Source organism: Lytechinus variegatus, chromosome 1 (assembly GCF_018143015.1).
Source record: "Lytechinus variegatus isolate NC3 chromosome 1, Lvar_3.0, whole genome shotgun sequence".
NCBI lineage: Eukaryota > Metazoa > Echinodermata > Echinoidea > Temnopleuroida > Toxopneustidae > Lytechinus > Lytechinus variegatus.
The window spans coordinates 69,968,192-69,995,727 of record NC_054740.1 but is presented as its reverse complement, the minus strand read 5'-3'; the positions used below and the strand labels follow the sequence as shown (position 1 = coordinate 69,995,727).

The 27,536-nt window shown below is 35.0% G+C and overlaps 3 protein-coding genes across 5 annotated transcripts in view; 1 reads left to right on the top strand and 2 right to left on the bottom strand.

Annotated features, from left to right (window-relative positions):
• Positions 1 to 2,096: 2,096 nt before the first annotated feature.
• LOC121406525 lies at positions 2,097 to 4,043 on the bottom strand. Its single transcript, XM_041597536.1, has 3 exons — positions 3,884 to 4,043; positions 2,899 to 2,981; positions 2,097 to 2,602 (listed from the first exon to the last, which is right to left on the bottom strand). The coding sequence occupies exons 1-3, from the start codon at positions 3,977 to 3,979 to the stop codon at positions 2,410 to 2,412; spliced, it is 372 nt and encodes a 123-aa protein (XP_041453470.1). The 5' UTR covers positions 3,980 to 4,043; the 3' UTR covers positions 2,097 to 2,409.
• A 3,464-nt stretch (positions 4,044 to 7,507) lies between these two features.
• Positions 7,508 to 15,553, top strand: LOC121421406 (protein transport protein Sec61 subunit beta-like). Its single transcript, XM_041616107.1, has 4 exons — positions 7,508 to 7,616; positions 13,607 to 13,707; positions 13,958 to 14,053; positions 14,731 to 15,553. Exons 1-4 carry the CDS (start codon positions 7,614 to 7,616, stop codon positions 14,816 to 14,818), a joined length of 288 nt encoding a protein of 95 aa, XP_041472041.1. The 5' UTR covers positions 7,508 to 7,613; the 3' UTR covers positions 14,819 to 15,553.
• LOC121421384 (glycerol-3-phosphate dehydrogenase, mitochondrial-like) overlaps positions 15,217 to 27,536 on the bottom strand; it is a 27,505-nt gene continuing 15,185 nt past the window's right edge. The window contains exons 14-18 of one of the 3 annotated variants that reach the window (XM_041616082.1): positions 27,008 to 27,193; positions 26,296 to 26,394; positions 25,653 to 25,752; positions 21,192 to 21,225; positions 15,217 to 19,525 (exon numbers count right to left, since the gene is read on the bottom strand). In XM_041616082.1, coding sequence (XP_041472016.1) covers positions 21,209 to 21,225; positions 25,653 to 25,752; positions 26,296 to 26,394; positions 27,008 to 27,193 — 402 coding nt within the window. In that variant the 3' untranslated portion in view covers positions 15,217 to 19,525; positions 21,192 to 21,208. The remainder of the gene's footprint in view (positions 19,526 to 21,191; positions 21,226 to 25,652; positions 25,753 to 26,295; positions 26,395 to 27,007; positions 27,194 to 27,536) is intronic. The other 2 variants (XM_041616090.1, XM_041616099.1) reach the window with 2 other exon arrangements.

Below are 27,536 nucleotides of genomic sequence, written 5' to 3'. Positions count from 1 at the left end.
TTCATGAACTTCTTGAGCTATGATAAATAAAGAGTATCTTATACCCTTTCATATGAATTAGAAACAGAGACGAGCCATGTCAGGAAGGTCTCCAGATGGGGGTCGGATGTACAATTTATGAAATTGCCCAATATTAAAGCTTTTGTGCATTAATGATTTGTGTATTTCTCAAATATTTTTGTTGATTGCATTGATGAAAAGCATGCATGTAGCCTAAGGAATAATTATGTGCCATGTGAATTGCTGTCTACTTCCCATTTGTCCCACAGAGGTCTAATCCTACTTCGTCTACAACCAGCTTGTCAACTAACCATTTGGTCTAATTGCTATTTAGGCTCTTCTTTATTTGTCTAATGTGGAGTTTGACTACTGATTACCTGAAATTTGAAAATTATCATTTTGTCCTTTTTTATTCAATCAACTTTTAGCTTAGGTGGACATGACGTGTATCTGAGCGCATTAAAAGAAATTCCTTATATAAAAAAGGGTACTTGGAAACTTGAAATCATGAGATATGTAAGAATTTTATAGTTTTTGAAGAAATTGAATTCACCCAATTCGGATATATATCTCTGATAACATTTTGATCTGTTTCAATTTCTTTGTAGTTCTGGAAAAGTTAATCTTGATTAGATATAACACTCCTTGTATTCTTAAACTTAACATAAGTGTTTGTTTCTTAAAATTTCTGCTGCCATGAAAATATGTTGTCTAGTTCCTTCTTCATAGATCTTGATAAGTTTGCAATGTAATTTCTGAACTGTAATGTTATAGTATGTGTATTTCTCCATCCGTATGCATTTTCCCTCCTTGATTCCAACTATATACATAACAGAAAGATTATGCTAGCATAGGTTTGAGATTTTCTATTATTTTTATTACAATTTTGATTTATATTATTATTTATACCTATCTCGTCAATCATGCGAGAATTTTCTTTATCAACTGTATCATACATGTTTATAATAAATGTGAAAATTGTCCATATTGAAAAGAATTGTCACTGTGCATTGTTTATGTATCAATCTCCATTCAAATTGATCATTTTAAAGTACATTTAAATGCTTTTAATGATATAATTGCACTTTCTCATATTTACAAGATGAATGTCAGAGAAATTTATGATGTAGAAACGTACATGCACTACTATGAAATGTTTCTAGGACACTTCTGTAAAGTTGCAACAAAAAATTCTCACCTGACCTTTCTTATTTTCAAGCTTTCACTCTCTTGAACTTGTTAGCATTTCTTTCTTTCTGTTTTACTACATTGATTTCAATATATTTGCAATTTTCTGTCACAATCAATCTCCTACAAGATACCCTTTGTTTTTCTCATTATATCTTCATCCTATACTTCAAATGATCTCCTTTTCCTTCTGTTCAAATTTTCAATTCTCTTTTTTTTTCCCCTCTTCTTTCTTTGGCAGTCTCTCCTGAGCCCCCTCCATAATACACCCTTCTCATTTTATTTTCAAGTTTCAACCACATCAACTCCTAACTTCTCTCCTCATATCTCTCTGGAATGTCTCCTCTCTTTCTTTCTCTTCACAAAGATCACCTTCTTTGTTGCTTTCTTCTATTTTCACCATCTTGGCATTTCCAACTCCCATTTTCTGACTCCTAATTTCCCTCCTCTTTTTGTCTCTGTTCACAAGCCACTTTCTTAGATGTTTTCTCCTCTAATTTCAACATCTTGGCATTTCCAACCCATTTTTCTCTCTCTCACTGCCTTTCTCTTCATAACCTGCTTTTTTTTTTGCTCTCTCTTTCTTTAAGACAGCATTTTCTTTTCAACTCCAAATTTTTTTCTTTTCATTTCATCCCTTCCCCCTTGTCATCTCTCTTCACACCCCACCTCTCTTTCCCTTCTCTTCTAAAGCTTGCCATTTTCCTATCCAGAGCTTTCAGTTTCTCCAAGGTTCTATCTTGCGTTCTCTCTTTTTCTCCTTCATTTTCTTCATTTCCAAAGGCTGTTTCATAGAGCAGTTTTACCTACAGGGCAACATTACAGATGACTTGTGACCCTTTCTTGGCCTCAATAGAATAACCAAAACTTAATGCTTTAATTTATAAATGGATTATATTTCCTACACCCCTTATCAAACTTTGAAAGACATTCATTACCAGAACACAGGCCAATTGGTTTTCTAGTTAGGTTTGATGAACATGAGAATTTTAATCTACAAAGACAAGATTTCAACTGCAGCTGATGGGAATAAAAAAGGTTGAGAATCTAACTTGGCACACAAGAAAGGGTCACTGTCAAGTTATGTGTAACTTACAAGTGGCTTTATGAAACACAACCGTCATTTGAACTGATAAAGTAGCCTGATTACACTTGTTCCTATGTTTTTACAAAATGTACAGCTTTATTTGTATATATACAGCATTTCATCATCATTACTGTTCACCTAATGGCATCTGCTTTTTCATTTGGGTTGCTAACTTCCTCGGTCTCCATTGCCATTCCTTCATCTGAGGGTAGTGTCACAGTGACTTCTGAGGCATGTTCCATTATCCAAGAATGCATCTTGTCTTGTCCAAGCTCTCTGTAAAGCTCATTCTGTCTTCGCTCTGCCCTGGCTACTTCTGCGTTCATTCTGCATACATACAAAATTGTGAAAATCTGTAGATGACCCTAATAATTTGAGGTACATGTATAACAAAAACAAAATGGTTCATTATTTGCATAAGGTGCATTCCATGTCGTCAAAACTGACTACAAATTTGCCAGTAACCATGATGACGGTAATCACAATTCAAATGAAAGCTTATTTCCTGCCATGTACTGTGTCAGCGAGTGTAATAAAAGCAATCATTCAATCTCAGTGTCTGAAAATAACTAATGTGTATCTTGGAAAACAAAAGCTTTGTCCTCTGAAAAAATAAGTCTTACCTCTTACTCTCACTCAAGGCTCTTTGGAGAAATGCATCAACCCGCTGATCCTCATCAGCATCGCCAACTCTTCGTCTTGCTTCCTGCCAAAAGGACACAATAGACAACAATATGAAATAAGTATCAAAACTTCACTTTTTTTAAATGACAGCTTAACTTCTAGATCTAGAATCTATGCGCAGATGTCAGACAATTCAGGCCAGCGAGGGCCCGGGCCAAGCGGCACTGTGCAGATCTACAGACCTTTATCGCACAATGTCTTGTTGACAAACAATGTCATTACAAAGAAATATTTATATTTATCAAGAATTAAAAAAGCCTGGATTTTGATGTGTTGTATGGGCTGGCTTGACCGAAAGTCGGTTTCGTGTTTGCCCCCTTTTCATCCCCGTGAAGGCGTGATCCTTTGTGGTGACCCTCACGAGAATATGCCATTTCATTTGCAATAAGGTCTAAATTAACGTTATGCAGACTTGGCCTGGGGCAGAACAGAAACACTGTCCCAAGCAACCCATTCATTAAAACTCATATTAAACTAAAGTAAACTAAGGCAACAACCTCGGCTTGGCTGCTTAAGTCAGACTCAGAGTAAAGACTTAACTTAAGTTAGGGATTCAATAGTTAGGCCCGTAAGTTAGGGACTCCGAGGACGAGAGAAAAAGAGGAACTTGAGGAAGTGAATGAACCGGAAGTCTCAACAATCTTTTGTTATTTTGAGTGGAGGTCTCTGGCTAAGTTAAAATTTAACGAGTAATAAGGCTTTTGTTTGGCCTTTGCCAACCGGGCTTTGCCTGGCACTGCACTGCGAATTTGGAGCGATTTCCCATCGGAGCTGACCAGCATCGCATCGCCAGCTCTTCGGCCGTGCCGGATCTTCGTCACCCTGACCGCTGACACCGCGCCGACAGATCATCACATCATATCACTCAGTATCACACGTTTGTACACTAATCAAGATCTAAATCGCCATTAAAATTCTCCTTACCTTTTGTTCTTCGTAATTCCGTGCTACAAAATCAGCCAAATGATTAGGTTGATTATCATTTTCTTGTGGATTTTGAGTTAAATCTCGATTTTCCATCGCGTCTAACTTGTTGCTTGGCGATCTTCTTTTTATTTTTCTCAGAAACGCCACCTACGACTAAATATGGGAAAATACCTAAAAAAAAATACTGGTGGTCTCACAGGCCTAATTCATTCCCCATAGACTCATGTGTTAAATTGGCACTTTAAAAAATTCATAAAAAATAAGGATGAAATTCGGGGGTCGAATGTTTACTACCAGTGGATAGGATTTATATCTGGCAATCCATATCTGACCAGAAAAGGGTCCCTCGACCGGCTCATTTTAAAAATAAATTGGCGTGTTTGAAGACACCGTCGGGGGGAGCAGATTCATCAACTCAAAAAGGAAAAATAGCCGTAATCCTTCCACCAGTCAAAATATAGTCCAAAATTGGTGATATTTCTTCCCAATTTGGGAAAAGGAAGTTCAGTAATTACCAAATATAGAATCAGTGTTAGATGGACAATCATATGCATACACTTTGTCAATCAGCCATATCAAAATAAAAAAAATAGCAATGGGTTGGCTCGAATGAATATCTCGGGCCTGCCACTAGTGATTAGGCCCGTGAGACCTGGTAAAGGTTTGATGACCATTCAGTCAATGACAGCAGCTCCTCCAAATGTTGGGTGACAAAAATTCCCAAAATTCCTTTTTATAAAAATAGATAAATGAATAAAAATGAAAAATTGAAAAAAATGATAAGGATTGAAACTAATTTTATTTGTGCGTTGGATGATGGGCCTAATGTGTCTAGAGCTCCTAGACACATTAGGCCCATATACTCCTATTTCATATTCCATTACAAAGTTTGAATAAACAGAATACAATGTAATGGGGAAGGGAAAGAAGGAAAGGAGGGGGGGGGGAAGAATTAAAGGTAACACTGGCGTAAATCCGTGTTGATGGGTAGGGTGGGGGCCCGGGGGGGCCACTTCCATTCACGAGTGGATACCATGCGCGACCATGGGGTCCCGAAAAGCACCCTAAACACGTAATTTCCATATTCTGAAAATGCACCCCTTAACAAGTATTAGCGTGCGAAACCCTACCCTTAACAAGTGATGGAAACAAAACAATACTCTTGGCAAATATTCCCTGAAATGAACCCCTAAACAAGTACAGGAATGTTTTATTGTTACGGGTCCTTTGGTTGTCGGCTTTACCTTATTTGGTTTAGTACGACCCCAGAGTCCTGTTTGCGCGAGGTGTAGAAGGCCTTCTACACCTCGCGCAAACAGGACTCTAAACACGTACGTATGGGGCAAAAAGGACATCCTTTATAAAAAATTTAAATTTGTTTTATCATCCCCGCAAATTCGACCCTAAACACGTAATTTTACTAGCGAAATAGATACCCTTTTTTCATTATTTTTGTGTTTTTGACACCCTTTTCACGTTACGTACGTAACGTGCCCTATCGTGAAAAGGACATCCTTTTTACGTGTTTTTTTGGTCGCGCATGGTATCCACTCGTCAATGTAAGTGGCCCCCCCGGGGGTGGGGGATGACTGAAATCATGTTTTTCGATATGCAAGGAATTGTCATTGATATGTCCACAGTGGCGTACCGTGGGTCACCAGCAAAATTTTTGAATCACGAAGCGCGAGCTGAAAAGTTAGATAATTGAGACCTGAAGTGGGGTATTCTAATGTTTCTTTGTAGGAATTAATTATAGGACCATACGTATTTCATCGCGCGAGCTTAAAATTTTTGATATTCAGATCAGAAGAAGTGACATTTTAAAGGGGAATAAAACCTTTGAAACAAGTAGGCTTGTGTCGAAACAGAAAAATTGAAAGAATAAGAACAAAGAAAGCTTGAGAAAAATCGGTCAATGCTCACTATTTTTCACTCACTATTTTTTTCATTGTTTGAATTGTACAATATTTAATTTTTTACATATTTAAAGGGAAATCCAACCCAAATAAAAACTTGTTTTTATAAGAAAAAGAAAAATCAGACAAGTTGATAGGTGAAAGTTTGAACAATATTGGACAAACAACAAGAAAGTTATGAATTTTTAAAAGTTGTAAATATTGGTAATCACTATATTCATGGAGACTTCAAATTGGCCGCATATGGGATGTAATTGTGATGTAAGGCAAGGACTACTCTTTCATGTACTCCACTACATATTATGGCTAAAATGTCATTTTTCCCAAAAGTTTTATTTCAAATAATGTTTTTCTTTCATGAGGACATTAAACAATATACTACCTGGGTTATATTTAGATTACTGCCCCAGGGGAGTGGGTACCTAGGAGAAAATAAAGTACATGGCCTATGGGAAAGTTGTCCTTGCCCCTTGTCATAATTTACTTACCCAGTTGCCAATTTGGAATCTACATACTATTAGTGATCCCAATTTTTAAGCAGCTATAACTTTCTTATTGCTTGTCCGATTTCTTTCAAATTTTCACCATTCTGTTTCATTTATTTTTCTCCTTCCCCACACAACATTTTATGGTCAAGGCTGGATTCCCCTTTAACAATAATTAAGGACCAACTTTACTGAATCATATGCTGATTCCACAGGTTCAGGGAGGAATTAATTGGTGTTTCACTTGACATTGAGGAGAAAATTAGAATATTTCATATAACTACAAAATAAATAGTGAGTGGATGACGTCATCAGTTTCCTCATTTGCATACCGACCAGGGTGTGCATATACTAATAACTGTTTTGTGACTAAGCAAAAGTTTAAAACGTCATACTATCTTTCTTTACATCCGATTTTGATGAAATTTTCAATGTTATGCTTGTTTTGTTTTTCTCTTTTTATTCGAATCAACTTGTTGTTGGGTAGAACTAGTCCTTCAGAAAGAAGAAAAAAAGAAAGAATATAGTAAGAAAGAAAACTAATAGACAGAAAGAAGGAAGCTGATAAAGGAAAAAAAAGAAACTCAGAAATGAAGAAACTTGAAGACGGAAGAATGAATAAAAAAGGCTTTTGCAAGAAAAGATTTATTCTTTGAAAAAAGAAAGAGAAGACAAGAATAAAAAGAAAAAGAAAACTTAGTCGGATGAATGGATTAAACTTAAATAATGGATAAATTAGATTAAATTGGCAACCGAGGCCTTTCGCAGAAAAACTTTTTTGGTGCATCTGTCCACCATCCAGCATACGGCCTCCGCCATTTGAACCGTTACTGGGGTGAAGAGTCGTATTTTATTTCTTTTGTGTGTACGAGAGAGAAGGTAGGCCTACATGTAAATGGATTTAAAAAAAGGAAGCAATTTGCCCCTTGCATAAAAAAAAAATGATTTTCCGATCTAAATTAATTGAACTTTGAAAAAGGGCACATTTCATTTTGGAAACAGCTAGAGACATTTTCCATTTTGAATAAGGGCACTATTTTCCGACCGAGAATTTTAGGGGGCAAGAGCCTCCTGCCCCCCTTCCCGGTCCCACCGCCCCTGTATCGATTTTTCTCTCCTTCTGCTTACCCCCCCCCCTCCTCAAAAAAAATGTGGCCTTGGACAGTGAACTACGATTTTTTTCAGACTGCAGCACTGTCGATCAAAGAGGTATAGCGCCATCTTGCAACAAAGTACTTTTAGGTAAATTTTGTAAATACGTGTCATTTCCTTTTTTCATTCAAGCCTGGGTTGACGAGACTTGTCGAATTTTTAACACCTATCATCATGGTAAGAAAATCAAATTTGTTATAATTTTATTGAAAGAATGTTCTTTTTATTGTTTCAATGTCTATTTCAAATGTTATTCCTGACCTTGAACGGGGGAAATCGAGAAGGAAAGTTTTCATAATGCCTTATTTTATAAAGAGAGGTGGGCAGCTGTTTAAAACTTTATGTTTAGTCCCATCCACTTAGCCAGGAGGCGTTCTGGGGTAAAAATCATAGTATAGTCACGTATTGTATTACCGGACACTATCATATTTCCGGACGCGCATATTACTGCGTACGAAATCAATTTCGTACCGTAAGACTTCCGCAGTTCGATTTCACAGATCAATTCAAAGAACAAGTTTGCAAAAACAAGGCGAAAAAATCCAACTTTTACCTTATTTTTCTCTAAAATGACAGAAAATGCTTAAAATATCATATAACATAGTTTTGCATTAACAATTGATCCCAATTGATCTATTTTCTGATGGCAATACGGACCTAATTTCGGGCCTGATTCGCCGAATTTCAATCTCGTCCGCTCCATCGATCAGATCGTCGACGTGACGGCTAGTTCTCAAGGTATGTACCCCGGCTGTCCGTGCGCGAGGTAGGAAGATAGAGAGCCGTCATCGATCGTCTGCGCATCGATAGAACTTGACTGAGGGTCACGATATGAACGAGCATTAATACTGGAAAGTGCCATATCGAACACGCAATCAAAAAAAATTTTTGAAAATGAAATTATAGTTAGCAAACACCAATTTATTACAAAGATCTGCTCAAAATCGATATAAGAAAGCAAACAAAAACTTAGAATTTACTCATGAGATGATATATCATGAAAAAATCACACCAACTCTTTCTTACATCATTATAATCAAGAATATTTTTACCCGTCCGTCGCGCGTCCGGAATTATGATGTAATTTGTCACGCACGAAAATAATTGTTTTTCGCGGAGGGGTATGCGGCAAGTGCGGTGCAAAGAAAACGGTTGGAAAATATGAAATAATTTCATCATATTCATAATTTTCAGAATATTTGGAATAGCAAGGTATAATTTTTCTTCATTGTATTTCCTCTAGTTGTCATTTTTAAAGCACTGAAATAAAGGTGTCCGGCAATAGGATACACTGCCATACTATTCGTACCTTTTACCCCCTAACGCCAGGCACTTGCCCGTATAGGGCCGCACGTCGGAAAGGAAAATGCAACTATACAAATGCACCAAACAGCGCCTTATAATTTGAATCTGACGTTAACACTTCTGTACATGGGCATAAATATCGGTTAGGAAAGTTTGGTATGATAGAATTAAATGAAAGGGAACAAAAATCGCAGAAATGGGATGAAGAAATAAAAGTAGAAGAGAGTTTACTCACATTTGTTGTCTTCGCCATCTTGGATCCATTGTTAATGCAACCTAGTTACGTGACGCTTATAGAGGGCGGCAAAATCAAGTGCTAAAATGTCCCGCTTCAACCACTGAACCAGGGGGGTGTTTCATCAATATTGTCACGCGACAACTGTCAGCGCTGATAGTTGTCGCGCCCCCCTGGTTCAGTGGTTGAAGCGGGACATTTTAGCACTTGATTTTGCCGCCCTCTATAAGCGTCACGTAACTAGGTTGCATTAACAATGGATCCAAGATGGCGAAGACAACAAATGTGAGTAAACTCTCTTCTACTTTTATTTCTTCATCCCATTTCTGCGATTTTTGTTCCCTTTCATTTAATTCTATCATACCAAACTTTCCTAACCGATATTTATACCCATGTACAGAAGTGTTAACGTCAGATTCAAATTATAAGGCGCTGTTTGGTGCATTTGTATAGTTGCATTTTCCTTTCCGACGTGCGGCCCTATACGGGCAAGTGCCTGGCGTTAGGGGGTAAAAGGTACGAATAGTACTATGATTTTTACCCCAGAACGCCTCCTGGCTACATCCACTGATGGTGATGTGGCGTTTGCAGTAGATGTAGTCGCACTAAACTAAGCCTGGAGGCTTCTAACCCAGGGAGCGCCGGCCCACTTTCACCCAGGAGCTCACCGTGTATTTACCCATACTCACAGGACTAGGGTAGATTATGGTAGAAATATTGGCCAAATCGTGGTTTCGGGAACCACTCGTCGATTTGTAATTGTATAGATATGATAGGACTACGCGCACTTGTCTTGTGTACAAAGACAGTGAATGGAGGTGGAAATGGGGAACTGTGCATGTGACTGAATAAAAGCACTGCTGTATGAAGTGAACAGTGGTTCCCCATATCACGATAATGCCGAAATATCTAGCAAAATAAATTGTGAAAACAGAAATTGTGCACTTACCATGATTATAATGGATGATGAAGGTCTATCTTGTGGCAGTATCCTGACATCGAGGCACAGACTGGAACCTCAAAAAACCCTGAAAAGTTCTCTCCTTCTACCCCAGCTTGATCGGCCATTTTGTTATGAATTTTGCAAGAATCAGGAGAGGTATCGCCACAGAACTTTTCGTTTTTTTGAGGTTCCAGTCTGTGCCTCGATGTCGGGATTCTGCCACTCGATAGACCTTCACCCATATAATCGTGGTAAGTGCAAAATTTCTGTTTTCACAATTTAATTTGCTGGATATTTCTACCTAATCTACTCTATCCCTGTGAGTATGGTTAAATACACAGTGAGCTCCTGGGCGCTGGCCCGCAAAGAGGGCCGGCGCTCCCTGGGATAGAACGAGAGTGTATGGTAGACTTATGGACAAAAATGTCATTGAAAAGGGGAGGCAAGATTTTAGCATGAAATTTATACATAAATATGAGGGAATCGAATGAGATCTAGATCTGTTGAACAAAATAGAAAACAATAAGTCTTTGTTCATGTAAATTAATTCATGGTTCAGTTTACAGCATATCAATAAATAATTTTCTTTTTATCAAACTGCACGTGTAATTATTTCATTGTTCTCATACATGAACAATCATTTCTATTGTCCTTTAAAACAGTATTATCAAAGTAAAAAATATTGAATTGTTATCAAAATCATTATAATTCACAGTCTGTTTAATCAAATAATTAGCAGAGATAATATATCTTTTACTCCTTTTAGTTGAAATTAGTCATAACTTTCTTTGACTTTATCAATTTGCTGTTTAGCTTTGCACACACTAGTTTAAATAATTTAGCTTATCTTGCATATACATGATTCAAATTAATTATAACAAAGGCAAAGTTTATCTGCATTTGTTTATAATTCTGTTTATAAACAATAACATCTGGAATTCTAGATACTTCAGGTTAATGATCCTTTTGCCAGCAACAAAATATACGACACATATTTTGTATCTGTAAATGTAAAACAATAAACAAATACTTTTCTTAACATAAAACAATGAAGTTAAACTCTCATTGGAATCTAAATTAACTCATTTTGATATAGCGTCCATATGCTTACCTAATTATATGAGTAATAATCTGTTCTGTTTTATCAAAATTCACATTATTTTCCTTTCAATTCACAAATAACAAGTTCACAATACAATATTTCACTTTGGTAGATCAATGCTTGCAATTTAGCATATAATGAATCAAGATAAAATAATCAAGAACCAGAAATCCGAAACTTGTAACCTGCCTGAGAAACTTAACACCCTGCTCTTGTTGCTAAACCGGGCAAATTGAGACATTATGAATTGAATTTACCTAACTTGTCTGACAAATATAAAATATATAAAAGATTGAATTATTTCTAGAAGACTTACTCTTTTCTGGTGGGACATAAAACCATGTTTATCTCTGAGTTAACAACTCAAAATTTCCCCCAGGTTGTGGAGGCTGACACAAGCGTCCGAATCCTAAACCTTTCAAAATGGGAGTGCGACATGTCAACGTTGTACCTATGCACAGAGAACTCCGCTTAGCGTACTTAATTTGCATAGCAAATAAACACTTTAATCTTATATGGTATCCTAAATCAATGATTAGTGATTAAATGTTTCCAATATCGCTGGGCAAAACAATCACTAGATGAAATAAAAATGTTCTTTAAAATTCCATTTCTACCCTCTCATTCTCAACTTAAATTTTCATTATTTTTCATGTGAGTGTGGTTATATTTAATTTCTAAATGAAAATAGGAGGGCCTTTCATTACTTTAAAAAAAAAAGAAATTGAATGAAAAAAGTTAAAACACAATTTTTTATGTGACAGAACATTTACCCGTTCTTGTATTTTTAATAATGAAAAAGGTTCGCACCTACAACCACAAAACAGCACAGACATGGGGGCTGCTCAGGTTTCTTGTTTTAATTAAGCCAAGGCTCGACATTAGCGGTGGCCCGGGGCCACCAAAAATTCATCTCGGGCAACCATTATTGAAAAAATGTTAAGTTTTGGTGGCCCGAATCGGGCAACCAATAATTTTCAAAGTAGCCCAATTTTTCTCCCGATTTTGCATACATTTATCAACTTTCTACAGTTCAATTTGCAAGTCAATTCGTCATGCGCCTTTTTTGTCAATCTACACACAAATACACACACAAAGATTGCACAGTCATGACAGTATGTAGGCCTACCGCTAGCATACAGTAACTATTATTCAGCCGGCTGTCTGGCTGAGCTTTGCATGCGTGAAACCACTGCAGCTGGCTGTGCGCTAGCAGACTATTCAGACTCAGGGAGCTGCGATGCGAAATGTTACTGCTAAGAAATCTTCCCCAGAACTTTGAAAATCTACGTCAAAGTCACATTTTACACCAATGACATGCCCTTCTACAGTCCATATTACTGAAACCTGATAATTCGCAAGCATTAAAAGGAGGAATTATGACCTCTATTTTGACTCAAAAAGACCGATTTCCAAATGCATTAATACACATAAAACACATAGGTGAGTACATCACAGTCCCACATGTGCATTTGTATGTATGTTGATATTTGGTTTATTTTCGAAGCTGTCTTGAATAGACAGCTTCTTTCTTTCTTGTTTATAAATGACTTCTTAAACCACTCTTAAGGAAGTAAATACTTGGGAAGGCATTTTATTGATATGAAATGTGAATTTTTTCCATCATTTTGTCAAAAATAGGGAAGGAATTTTCTCACTGTTTTTTCCAGATACATTGCCGTTTTCTTATTTTTTTCTGTCATTTTTTTTACAGTGATTAAACCATTTATACCCCTTCCCATTGAATATGCCTGATTAAAGAACATGTTTCTACTGAATAATAATAATAATTTTCCCCATTTTTTCTGATAATTTTGTCTTATTCATTTTTCTTACATTTTCTTTTTTTTCTCAATCTTTTTTCTTTTATTTCAATTCTTTACAATCATTTCATATTCACAATGATAGAACAATTTATATATTACCACAAAATAAACAAAGTAAAATAACAGCAAGCACGATTTACATACAAGATGTACAAAGAAGAGTGGTACGTGGTAGTGACTGCAGAATATTTCAGTTTGTTTTATTCATTTTTAATTAATGTTTTTCTTTATATTTTTCGGGCCACCAAACTTTACTAATGGGCCACCAAAAAAAATTATTTGAAGGTTTTGGTGGCCCGAACGGGCCACCACCAAAAAAGTTAATGTGGAGCCTTGATTAAGCATTAGTGATACCCCTAAAAAGGCCGGAAATAATTGACCAATGAACAAAGAGGAGGAAGCAGAGTTTCTAAATTGGCTAAGGGCAGAGAGAGAAAAGAGTACAAAGACAAAAGTTTGCAAGTAGAGACAGAGACATAAGCTATACACCATCTATAAACATACAAATGTATGAAATGTAAATGAAAATACAACATGTATACATGTAAATTGAATTAGATATTTAAAAATAGCTTTATCTTAACTAGATAACTTGATAAAAAGTTAGGAATTTTTGTCACTTCATTTCTCTTTCTTCTTCAATAATTTGCCATATGCCTGAGCCCCAAAACTTAAATCCAATTCTTATATTTGTTTCTAATTAAAAAAAAATTTGGGATCTGATATCATTATTAACTTCTTTGTGATTTTGTACAGCCTACTTCATCACCAAGCGCAACATCTGTTGGAGGAGGAGGACGTGCTCCATCAAAATCAGTGTCTCCTAGGTCAAGTGGAGGGTCACAGGTCAGGCAAAGGTCAGTGTACTAACTAGAATTTTGTTACTTTCTGTTCTAGTTGTTTTAAAGTGTTTAAAGGCATTGGCTAGCTTAGAGAAAAGCCAATTTAAAAATTCTCAAATCCAAGATGAAGGATGTTTATACATGTACCTCTTCAAAACAAATGACTCCTTGTCAAACGGACTTCTGTCGTCCCAAAAGATTAGACTGGGGCAAGTTAACCTGTACATGATAAACTAGTGATTGATATCATTTTGGTGCCCTACAGGAAAACTGGTGGTGCCACCACAAGGGGGCGCACTACAGCAGGCAACAGCGGAGGAATGTGGAGATTTTACACAGAAGATTCCCCAGGACTTAAAGTGTAAGTTGAACACATTTATTTCATGTTTAACTACTCCTGTGGACTAGCATGTGCTTTAATTCTAAATGATGAAGTAGTTTCTTTGGCAAAAATACTTAATTTTTATTTATAATTCATTGGTCATGCAAATCATGTCATCTAAAATAATTGTTTTTTAATTTACTGCTGAACTACCTTGAATAGATATTGACAATACCATATTACCAATTCTCATCAAGAAAGAAATATCCATAATTTTTAGATATCCTGTAAGCTGTTCCATTTTTTATGGCAAAGTAAATTTGTTTCAGCTTTTCCAGCTATCTTGGGGTTAATCGTTGGTGCTATTACTAGCTGATATTGACATATGAGTCAGTGAATTTATGCTATGTGGTCATTCTGAAAAACAGTCATTGATATCTTTATCACTATTTGTTAGGAGTAGCAGCTTGCATGTGTATTATGTCTCAATTATCTTGCCCTCTTTTTCAGATTAGGTCACATTTTTTTCTAATTTGATGTACATGTAAATTGCCCGTACACATACCCATCAAAGCTCCCACAAGGCAAGTCTGGATAATGGCAAATGTGATGTCATTTGCAATTTGCAGAGCTGCAAACACTTTTTATTGTGTGCTGTGAAGTGTTCTGACATATTATTTGTTATTCTTATTTCCCCACTATGTTTATTCTTCTAGTGGACCAGTGCCTGTTCTTGTCATGAGCCTCATCTTTATTGCTTCAGTTTTCATGCTTCACATCTGGGGAAAATACACCCGCAGTTAGAATGGACCCTCCCACATTTCAATGGATCTCATAGCTGTATGGAGAGGGATGGATTGCAAGAACTGTTAAAAGCAGGGGGAATGCATGTGCTGAGGGACAGGATACTCCACCTTTTATTCTGAATCATGTGTGAAAATTGGCCATGATGGGTTAACCCATCAATGGTCGAGGAGAAAGTCCTCAGAAAGGTCACAAAATGTTTTATCAGCCAGTCAACTAGTGCCCATCTTCAAACGCCCAGAATTTCTGAGGATCTTAAAAAAAAAATTATCTGCCAATAGCCATGTAACTTCTACACTTTCTTCCTCCTATCCATTCTAATCATTGTTGGAGACTGATAGCAATTTCAGCAAAAAATTGTATTTTGTCCTGTTTACTTGATAATTTTGATGCATGTATTCCTGTGGATTTTAAAGAACTCAATTCCATCTCAAACACTTATACAAATTTTTCTGTTTTTTCTTTCGTTAAGTATATATTTTTGATTTAATTAGTTTCATTACTGGATAGATAATTTGGCATGTTTTTAATAAATTTTCTCCACACTCTTGCATTGTCTGATTTTGTATAGACCGTGTCTGTTCATACATTCCCTAAGAATAATAATTGATCATTATTGTAGGTAAAGGTAAAACTTATTTTATTCATTGTAGTGTAGAGCTGTTTGAAAAAGAAATTTGTTGATGAATTTTGGATTTTAAAGATTAATAAAATATCTGTGTAAGTTGTCTTCTACATATACGTGTGTAAAGGTTACATTTGATTGAGGTCTTATTTCTTCTGGTTGTTTCCATTATATAATTATTTTATTATTATTTTCTTGATTGAATTCTTGAGTGCACTGAGTGTTGCTGAGGAAGTGGTAGCTTCTGCTAAAGCATGTACAATATTAGTTGCGCTTTGTATCCTCTGCCGAAAAGCACTTTATAAATCCAGTAATTCTTATTATTATTACTTTGTTCTTACACTGCAGGTGCAGGGTAATGATAAAACTGAGAAATGTTGCCTTCTAACTTCATTCTTAACTTATAGTTCATTATTTAAGTTTCTTTCCTAAATTATGGGAGTAGATTTCTGAGTATTGACTTTTTAAAAATAAAATTTTCTATAGCTGTTACACAAAAGCTGGGGAGGGGCACAAGGGGCATACTGTCTGTTTTTTTTACCACCTTGTACATATAGATTGCTGTATGGTATGTTGTATCTCCTTGTGACTGTCATAAGTGCCCCTGTTATGGAAGTGTGGACAAGAAATTCATCTTACGGAGTCAAGATCCTCACTTTTGTGTTTTGCTTATCGAAAATAATTGCTGTGCCCCCCCTCCCCTTGTGAAATCTTGGATCAGCTCCTGTTCTATAAATGTTTAGTCCTATATGCTTGTCTAGAACTAAATGCAATAATCAAAGATAACATTCACAATGGTACATTTCATCTATTGATATTTGCACTAGAGCACCAGGGATTTTTCCAAAACATTTAAAAAAAAAGCACAATTCGCAACTAGAATATGAAGTGCCATAAGTATGGGATCTGAAGGTATTTAAGACAACTACCAAGAAGTAGTGCTACATGTAATTTTCAAATAATCTCATATGTGGCAAAAGTTAAAGGTAAAGTTACTAAAAAGTAAAATTGATACAAGTCCAAAGGTTAGCCAATGTTTGAAAAAAAAAAGAAATCTCATTTGACTTGCAACATATTCATTCATGACTTCACAAACCGCTTTATGAAACCACCCCCTTGGTGTGGCCTCACAGACGGATCCACATGCATGTACATATACCTCAGCCATCATTGTTACTTTTCACAAGTGTCCAGGGAGGCTAAAATCGAAATGTTTCAAAAATGATGTATTTCAATATCTGAACCAGCCAGTTGAAACTGTACAGTTATGCAGCTAAGTGCTGTTACCAAGAAAAAAAACACCTTTGAACACATTTATCTCGGAAGTTTTTTTCTGTCAGCTAAAATCTTCTTGGGATGATGAAAATGATGACAGTCTGGGGAGTGTTTCATGAAGAGTTTTGTCAGTGGTTTTCACTGGCTAATTTGGTTTTGGCCAATCGGATGCAAGGATTTCTACTAGCTTATAACATCTGCCAGTGAAAGCCACTGACAACAATCTACATGAAATGCTCCCCAGTTCAAACAGAAAATGTAGGTGTTTTTTTTTATACAGTAACTGCTGCTTATGTTTCATTACAATATATTTCAAAGACAAAACAAACTTCACAGATTCTCAAATCTTTAGTAAATACTTTGTTTATTAAGTTAATATCTTTATATTACACTTTTGACCATATATTATCTGTCATACAGTTTAAAAAACAATATCTTCTACTTTCTACAGCATTATTAGTGTACTGCCCCTTCAAGCTTTCATGTTTCTCATAATTCAAATGTCTTTGAAATCCCCATTAAAATCAATATCATGACTTGAAATAATTACACAAAATTAGTAAAATTTCAGAAGATAATACCAATATCACACTAAGAGTATCTGCATATTTAAAATTATCTCATGGGTAACTTATTCATCCCCTTATAAGATAAAAGACAAAGCAAAATCAAATGCAGAATTGAAAATTAAAACTAGATGTAACAGCGTTATCAGTTTTGAGTAGAATTGTGCTTTAGTTTTCCAGTATCCACTGTATATTGAAATAAACTTCCCTCCTAATAATCACACATTATAAATTACAAAATAATGTTTTTTTATAAAAAGGTTTTAAATATCAACATATCTATGAATATAATTTCAACAATAAAATTTTACACTGAGATACCCTGTTAAGATCCGAATTACATATTGTTAGAATAATGACATCACTACTAAGCATAAATTGATCTCATAATTAGCTTTCATAACACCCTTGCAGCAGTTAACAGCTTATCCTAACTTCTTATACTGTGCTACAATCATACATGTGTGATAATCTCTTGATATCAAACCAAATTGATCAACTCCTAAATCTCAATTCCTATATGATTAAGTACATTCATTTCATTGGCAGATCTAGACTGCGCTATAATGGATGCATGTCCATATATATATTTTGAGAATGGCCCGATTTTCATTGTGCACATATACAATGCAGCAGCACTCAACCTGGGTGAGGTGAATGGGTACTTGGCAGGATTAATTCCTTGAATGCAAGAGCACTGGAGCAGCTCGCTTGTGCATTCAAGGAATTAATCCTGCCAAGTACCCATTCACCTAACCTGGGTTGAGAGCTGCAGGATTAATTCCTTCAATGCACGAGAGCTGAAAGGTAGCTCGAGCTAAAGGCGGGGTAATTATGATAACAACAATGCGCCTCGGAATAGACTGTTTCTAGATAGATGGCGCTATACAAATAACTATTATTATTATTATTATATAGCTTAATCTATGAAAGTTATCATTAGCACCCCATATGTTTTTATTTTCTTTGTGCCGCCTCTAATTTCTTATGGATCTGTCACTGCATTTAGTCAAGTTTGCCCAAGTAAAAACTTACATTTATATGTAACCGAGTTCATTGTTCCAATCAGATTATGTAACTACCTGGTGGGTGTTTTATAAAGCTGTTCATAAGTTAAGAGTGACTTTTAGAGTGTGAATGTTAACCTTTCTTACCTGCTGAATAGTCACCAATGACCATTTAATGGCGAATATCGTTTACAAGAAAGGATCACCAGTCATTCTTAAAGTCACTGGTAACTTACAGCTTTATGAAACGGCCCCCTGAATCAACAAGGGTAGGTTTGATTGAATCCAGTGTTCTGAAAACCTCTCCAGGTAGATTTCATGTATTTTCATGCTTAGTTCACTAGTGCATATATTTAAAAAAGTGCATCTATTAACAACTACGTATACTTTTGTCACAGCATGCCCAATTCATGCTTTGTTCTGATTAATAGAGAGGGGGGTGGGGGGGATAGCGGAGGAAGATAGAAGGGAGGAAGAAAAAAAATGAATGATAGGAATTGGAAAGATACATGTTTGTGATGAATTATTTGCAAGAAGAGCATTTAATAGATAGATGATGAAAACCTGCCTATACTGCAGAAAGAAAATGGAAATGTAAGATAGATGAATGAATACAGATACGTAGATGAGGAACACATTCAGCAAATAGTCCAAAAATGAACGAATCCATCACTGAAATTTTCTATTTGATATTTCAGTCTTTCTGGAGCCACCCCACTCCCACCCCCATGAAGTGGCCAAACTTTACAACTAGAGAGCAGTGATACTTGACTTCCATCTATACTCTTGCTCGCGCTCTTGCTCTCTCTTCGAAACTTTCTGCCAGGCCATCTGCTAATGGATATGTGTTAGGGTGTTTGTGCATGTGTGTATGGGGGGGGGGGGGGGGGTGGAGATGGGAGATGGAAGCTCAAATCATCACTTTCATGTTGCTTTCTGCTTTCACTGGTCAACGAAACATTTCTTTTTCAGGATGACTATCTGCCGTAGGACTACTCCCACAAGTTAGAACACATGAGTGTACAGAAACAAATCCCAGATTTTAATGAATATAGTTAGTGAACCCACTATGCATTCCATTTGACAGTGTCTCTACAGGAATTCAATATCGTGCATGACCATCATATTTTGTAACCATACAGGTATCTGCAGATTTCCCATGATGCAATGCTGCCTGTGATCATTATACCGATAATGCAGGATGTAGCCTCTATGCTATAATATCATGGTCCTCCTGTTATATCAAGAAATAGTCAGAGAAATGAGAGGGGGAAAAAAGGAGATAAATTGACATTAAAAATTATATAAATCATGACTTGATGGTAAATTTTAAGTGGTTTTGTGAGCTTATTAGGAGGTATTGAGATAAATACTAGAGTGTTTCATGCAGTATCTTGTCAGTAATTTCACAGATAGACTTGCTCTGAGCCAATCATATGCAAGGATTTTAGTAGCTTATAACACAATTCATTGATCATTTGTTTCATGTGAAATGTTCCCCATTGCATAGTGCAATAGTTGGGTAAAACATGATTAAAAAAATCCTAGCTTGAAAGGATCATCATTATTTTTCTCTTAATGAAATATAAATGTCTGAAACTGTAATCTCCTTTTGGAATTATTTTCAATTAAAAATTGTCATGTGGTGATGATGTGCCTATTATCATGAACATATTTGTATCTTTTTTGAAATGTAAATTGTGTACAATTCAGCCAGTGGCTCTGAGATACACTTTGAAATAAACCATGAAAACACATCCTCAAAATCTCTATTTTCACCTTTCTACATGTTTCATAATATTTTAGTTGGTTTCAAAGCCTTTGATTAAATGATTTGATCTTACACTTTGACTTTTTTGCTCACAATATCACCCACATATACTACTAGACATTTATCGTACTGATATTTCAACAATAAATGGCCACCTTTAATTAGATTATAAAAACACAAACAAAAATAAATATTGGAAGAGATGATTATGTACAAAATTTGAATAACTTAAAATTCAAAAAATGCCATATTACAGTAGAGAGTAAATTAGTGGCGAGTCTGAAAATAAAGATTTATGTAGTAAAGAGGAAAGATTTCCACATTTACAAAGAAATAGCTGTAAGGGAGTATATATTGGATATATAGAAGAGCAAACAAAGACCAGAGAAATTATGCCATTTTCAAGTTGAGTGACGATGCATCCATTTTATTAGCATTATCCCATAACCCTAAAGACATACTGTAAAGCATTGAAGGTTTAGGCAGGTACATGTACATGTAGGTAAACATAAGCAAATTAAACTAAAAGCTTTTCACTACTTTGTGAAATGTAGCATTTGGAAGCAGTATTTACCTGTGTTTTATTTTTGTACCTACTAAATCAAGGAATTTTGATTCTTAAAAAAAAGTAGGAGACAAGAATGTTAAAGTGTGACTCATACAAGATCACATTTTAAAATTTTGTTATTGCATAGAAGTTTGTACATATTTCATTCAATTGAAGGTAAGTTTATGTATTCAGTCGTTTCTGTATTACAGTTATTATGAGAGGGAAATGTGAGCTCTATGAATCTTGCATGTATATTACATGATTGTTCTCGTCAAATTTGATATGTTAGAGAGTAAGAGTTAATGTCACTTTCAGCTACATGTATATGAATACCAAGTACTACTATCCACTTTCACTTATCATCAACCACTCTCATCATGTAACATGTATTGAAACAGAATTAAAAATTAGTTAACCATCATAAAGGCCACAAAAGATAATCTAGACTTACATACAAAACCCAATTATAGTGATCTTTTATGTATGACTGATACACTTATGTGAGATTTCAAAAATATGTGTTTGTTATGTTGAATATATATAGTTATCTTCCTTTCCGAACATCCCAATACTGTCTACCTCATGCGGGAACCTTGCTATGTCTCGTCTTCTGCTGGAAATATTCATGTGGGAGAAAATAATCAAAAGCGTTTTGAGTACAGCAATCATTGTGTGATAACATGACCAGATTGGTGGTAAGATGGATGGTAACTCAAAAGCACGCAACCATAAATCACTCAATGCATGTATGATGTAGAATATACCATTACCGCTGTCATTCACACCAGATGAAAAGATGATTATAAATAACACATGAAATCCCAAGCAATACTAGGTTCTTCACAATATATTCAATTCAATATGAATATTTTATATACTCTCAATAGAGGGTACTGAGGCAAAAAAAGCATGGCATAACAATAGCATCACACGTAGAAAAAAAAACATTCCTTTATTTTCTTCAATAGAAATATATAAAAGAGTTACATCTAAGATCCACATCTCTACCCATCACATGAGTATATTTGAAAAAGACAATAAGTTTTTAAAAGATCAAAACGTAAGATATAAATATTTCAAGAAATATCATAAATAAACCAAATCCAGAATAAGAATCAACAGGTTTCATAGATACTGGTTCATGACTTCAATAAAAGAAATCAATATAGTTAATCTGCGATGAAAACTCCCCAATGAATTCAAAGCAATTAAGAAATTTTTCATATCATCCACTCCACCACTACACACGGGTGAAGGAAATATATGCAGAGTAAAATGACCGGCCATTAAAGTGCATCAGAATTTGCCGGCAACCTCACAGGAAGAAGTTTACGACTGAATGAACCAAGAAATATTGAATTTCATATTAGTGACATCAGATTATGTAAACCTTAATATGCACCAAATTAGCATTTATTGAATTAGTGTATTACTATTATGTATTATGTATTAGACGGATAAGGCTGAAATGGTACTTTACATTAATAACAAAAAGGCTATCTACATACTAGAAGAAAGACAACAAATATTTCTACTGCAGCTAGTTAAATATACATCTTGTTTTTTAACATTTCAGCATCATATGAAAACTAAACTATCCCAATAACTTCAATAAAATCAGCAAAAAAAAATGTAACCAATATATAAAAAAGTTTTCTTCTGATTTTTAACTTTTCAAGGTGGATTTTTTTGTTCAGATTAGATCATATTCTCTTTGTTTTCAGTCACTGGATTCATGAGACAGTTTAAAATGTTGAATTATTATTTTTATTCCAAAATTTCATGACTTGTGTAATGTACCTTAACTTTTCCTTACAAAGTTCAACAAAATCTGGTTGGACAAAATTTGTAATGGACAAAAATATAACCTCAAATTCTTTTGGCGAAAGGAAACATTTCTCGCCATCAGAAACTAATTATTACACACTGAATAGTGTCCCATGCTAAAATACAAAATGTCAAACAAGCAAATTTGTTACAAACCTGTGATATAAATGTATATGTATCTTAAAATTGTCAATCACATGGGTAAAGTGCAGTCGCATGCATGCGAATGTATATATGTATTTCCCTGAATCAATGATTGACTTTGTACGACTTGGTATCACTCTTTTATTTCTACACTATATTACATCTATCTGCAACACAATAAAAAAGCATGCGGACTTTGAGCGGGCTTCTCTGAAACACGCTCAAATCTCTGCAAATGGAATTTCATTTCCCTGACTAAAATTGAGGTTGATTTTCAATGGAATCTACTCCAAATGGATAGTCTACAGAATTACATAACTACAAATATATGCTTTACTTTAACAACTAACCCTTATATACTGTAGATGTAACCGATAGTGAATGTTTGGTACCATAAATCTCAAAGCGGACCCAAGGTCAGTAAAGTCGTCATATTTTTCAACCCTTGCTTGACGTGCATTTGAAAAAGAAATTGTTCATATGACTGAGCTTTGTCTTTGTTGCTAGACTTTTACATTACATTCCATTGTAATGATGAAACTGTACAATTATAAATGTCCAGCTTTCATAACACACTAAAATGCAGGTTTAATATCAGTATCATGATAACTTCCAGACAATTTCTATAGTCCTGCACAAAACCAGAAGTGTAGCATTCACTCATCAATTCATTCAACAAAAATTTATAATCTTAAAATTAATACAACACATATACCCTGTATACTTTTAAAGGAAGATTACAACAAATAATTCAATGAACTGAAAAATAGAATGATTATTGGACGAATACACACAATTACATAAAAAAATATTCCCCCTTTTTACTGATAAAAGGTTCTAACACATATAATCAAGTGATTACTGATAAATCTACTCTCGCTCATGGCATGCGCAGGTCTACTTTTGCAGGAACAGATTATATCTAGAGATTTGATGTAGGATAAACATGGGCTATATTTGTGAAGATTAAAGGAGAATGAAACCATTGGAACCAGATAGCTTGTGTGAAAACAGAAAAATCAAAGAAACAGATCAACAAAAGTTTGAGAAAAATCGGACAAATAATGAGAAAGTTATGAGCATTTGAATATTGCGATCACTAATGCTATGGAGATAGCAAATTGGTAATGCGACAAAGATGTGTGATGTCACTTGTGAACAACTCTCCCCATTACGTAAGTATATATTTCACTAGAATTGCCTCTTTAATCACATCTATCCATAACTCATGTGTTCTGTTTACATGAGGGCATGTAATTCATATTTTTCAAGAATACATCATAGATAAAGAGTTTGTATCATCATAAGAAAAAGCAAAAAGAGACATTTTGAGGGTATTTTATAGTCCACCAAAGGGAAAGTTGTTCATCAGTGACATCACACATCCTTGTCGCATTGCCAATGTGAGGATCACCATAGCATTAGTGATTACAATATTAAAATGCTCATAACTTTCTCACTATTTGTCCGATTTTTCTCAAACTTTCTTTATTCTTATTCTTTGATTTTTCTGTTTCTACACAAGCCTATTTGTTCCAAAGGTTTCATTCCCCTTTAAAGTAACAATTTCCTCCAATTTCTTCCATGCGCTTTGTATCTTTTTAAGAAAAGGTGCTACAGAGACATCATTATTATTATACACTTTTTATACATTGACAATGAGCGAACATTCTGCATTTCATTAAATTGATATCAGTGGCCTGTAGAAGAAAGAGATGCTTTCAAACGGAACTTGAATTGCTAGTTGCGATCAATCACAAGCATGTATTGAGAACTTGCTTTGTTTTTAGAATTGCAATTCAAAGCAGCTCTTTAGTAAGGAAATCCCCCATTCAAGTCCTTGACCCTTAGTAACTGCATTTGTATGCTGGGGAGGGGCACAGGCATTTCAATAGTTTTTTATTTATTGTATGACCTTTTTTTTTCTCTTGAATCTTACTCATCTTTGAAGACCAACAATCATAAAAGATGAAAATCAAATAACAGAATTTCAATACTATGTTTTCAGCCCCAAGTCATTTATGTATGACAATGTTTTGCTTCTTTTTGAATAAATTTAGACTTTCATCGACTGCAACGTGTAAGTAACAAATTCAACAGTAATGAATATACAAGAGCCCCACCCCCATCCTGGTCCAGCCTCATAAGGTTCATGCTTCTTTTCAATTTCTTTTGAAGTATTTTACATCTATCTAGATTTAGAATGAGGCAGGGCATCAACAAAAGGCAAAGAAATTTAGCATCACAACAGTCAAGTTTGAAAATAACAATCAAAATATGTATTTTGGCAAAGATAGAAAAGATAAAATGTACGTGTCACACTTAACAAGCACATAAACACTAGCTTTAACAGTATATATATATGAAAGAATGCCATAAGAAATATAATCTTCAATGCGATTCGAAATTTCAAATATAATTTTTTCCACTGGAGAATATCGAACTTATTTCTCTCATTGCATCCATAGTTACCTACATGTATATTAGGTAGAAGCTTAACTTACTGTGACAAACATCCACCCATTGTGCGAATAGACAAGTTTTGAAAGTTAAAGGACCGATCAAAATAAATGACCCACAAAACACAACTAGTTATTATATTTTGCATATATCCAATACATCACAAGTTGCATATAACAATCCTTACATTTCAATTTATTATAAATAGGCCTACTGTATATAAAAAACATATTTCAAATAAAGTGGTTGTAGAAAAATCAATGTTATATTTTGCTGATCCACATACCTGACAAGATTAGGTTAAAGACAGAAAAAATTAGGAAAATAGAGAGAGGGGAGAAAGAGAGAGGAGTAAAAGATGAGGAAGGTATAACATTAGTCACAAAATACCATCATCATAAATTTGTATATATATTGTAAGTAATACCTCTACCTCACATAGATTTTCTCTGCCACAACTCTATTCATCATTTATAAAAAAATGTATTAATTTATAAAATTAAATAAATGCAGGTGTTACACATCAGTCAATAAACAGCAAACATGGCATGATATAATGAACCGTGCACCACCCGGTGAAGGAATCACAGCATTGTATTTATACTCCACCTCCACTCCTGTAGGTTGGTATCAGTTTACGCTCCCACTTGTTGAGCGCCAGCTCGAGGCGAATGTTGGCCATTGCTCCAGTCCTTATTGCACTCATGAGCTAATGAAAGGAGAAAAAAATGTTAAAGGCAATTAAAGATTCCATGAATTAGCCTTAAAATAATCTACATAAATGTTGTCAATTATTATTATTAATGCATTCACTTTTTAACTTTATACAATATACTTGTCAAATTTTGAGGAATATTTTTTGTCAAAGATAATAGGTTAGTCATAGCCCTTATCACAATCATGCACTTCTGCTTTTCTGGTTACAGTGCTACATATAAATTGTTCTTATAATTGATAAACTCAAATCATCTACACAATTTAATTTTGGAATTCTTGAATGATTTTTGAATGATTTAACCATAAATCAGAATTATGCAATGATTTGAATGGCAAAGATATTATTCCCTACTCTTCCGGGAGTTAGAAGTTATCTACTTTCTCTATCTTTCTTTGAAAAACTTGTTGTTCATGTCTTGGTGTATTCTATGTGCTTCGATACTTTTCTTTTTACAGCACTTCTACAAATTCCTTATCATTATTGCTTTTCATTTTTCTGCTTTTGTGACAGGGTTTCATATCTAATGATACGTACCTGTAGAAACTCGGTGAGTTCCACCCTGCCATTCTTATTGCAATCCACTTCATTCATCATACTGCGTAGTTGATCTTCAGTCAAATCATCTCCAACACTCTATCATAATGCAACAAAGAAACGGTCAATGAATAAAGAAATGTATATAAAACCAAGTGACAGAATAACCAACCTTTTGCATATTTCACCCGGGGGAGTGTTTCATGTATGTCCGACAAGTTGTCAGATCTGACAACTTTCCTTGATTTTGATTGGCTGAGAAACCCTATAACTATAGTAACTGTCAGATAAAACATAACTGGTCACATAAAACGTCCGAAAAGTCCTTTCATGAAACGCTCCCCAGATTTCCTAAAAAAAAACTTTACCAACATTTTCTCTGTTGCGTAATGGGTCATTTTATCCGACTGACCATATGTTGATCCCTATATACCTCCTTCAAACTTTGTTTGGTGGGGGTATAAATATATACAGATAAGAGCTGAAACAATATGGGTGTAGTTCCATACATGCTTATTTGTGTGCAGTACATGTGAATTCCTAAAGAATTGAGTCAATTTGTGTTCACTTTGATGATTCCATTGGCAAATACCAATTCTTAGTTGTATTATAACCAGCCTTTTACAATCTACATCAAAAAAAATGATCATTATATGGGCTCAGTTGCAGAGCATATTGTGCTTGAAATCGCACATTAAGGATGACCAGGTACCTTTAAGAATTGTCTCATGTCATTAGGAGTAATGTATCCTTTCTTCTCCTTGTCCAACATCTGGAAACGCTTGGTGTATTTCTCCTTCTCTCCCTCTGTGAAGTTGATAGGTACAGTCATGAGCTCAGCTCGACAATTGTACCCCATCTCCTCATTCAGAAATTTCCGTCCATTGGCAAGCTCCAGCTGTAGAACAAACGACAACATTGTAGCATCTTACTTAATCTTAATACTAAATGGCCGAAAGCATTTTACAAAGGGTTAAGTGTCATGGTGTTGCAGTTCAGACTCTCGCCTTGTAACCAAAGGGTCATGACCATTGACTTGGGAATAATTACATTGTAAAGCGGCTAGAAACACAAAGTATGAAGTGCTATATAAATATAACGATAATTATCATCTATTATAATCAAACCCGATTTGTTTAAGTGCCAACACACACAAGAATATTGATTGGTATCCTAAAGAGTATGTCTAATGAACATAATCTGACCAAAGTGGTGATTGGTTTCACGCCAAACACAACTAA

What these genes read in the sequence shown, in the direction of transcription:
- LOC121406525 (XM_041597536.1), bottom strand. Translation starts at nt 3,979, where the DNA reads ATGGAAAATCGAGATTTAACTCAAAATCCACAAGAAAATGATAATCAA. An exon ending in GGAATTACGAAGAACAAAAG is followed by an intron (nt 2,982 to 3,883) that starts GTAAGGAGAATT and finishes TCCTTTTGGCAG; the next exon opens with GAAGCAAGACGAAGAGTTGG. An exon ending in GCCTTGAGTGAGAGTAAGAG is followed by an intron (nt 2,603 to 2,898) that starts GTAAGACTTATT and finishes GTATGTATGCAG; the next exon opens with AATGAACGCAGAAGTAGCCA.
- LOC121421406 (XM_041616107.1), top strand. An exon ending in GGGTCACAGGTCAGGCAAAG is followed by an intron (nt 13,708 to 13,957) that starts GTCAGTGTACTA and finishes GGTGCCCTACAG; the next exon opens with GAAAACTGGTGGTGCCACCA. An exon ending in GATTCCCCAGGACTTAAAGT is followed by an intron (nt 14,054 to 14,730) that starts GTAAGTTGAACA and finishes TTATTCTTCTAG; the next exon opens with TGGACCAGTGCCTGTTCTTG.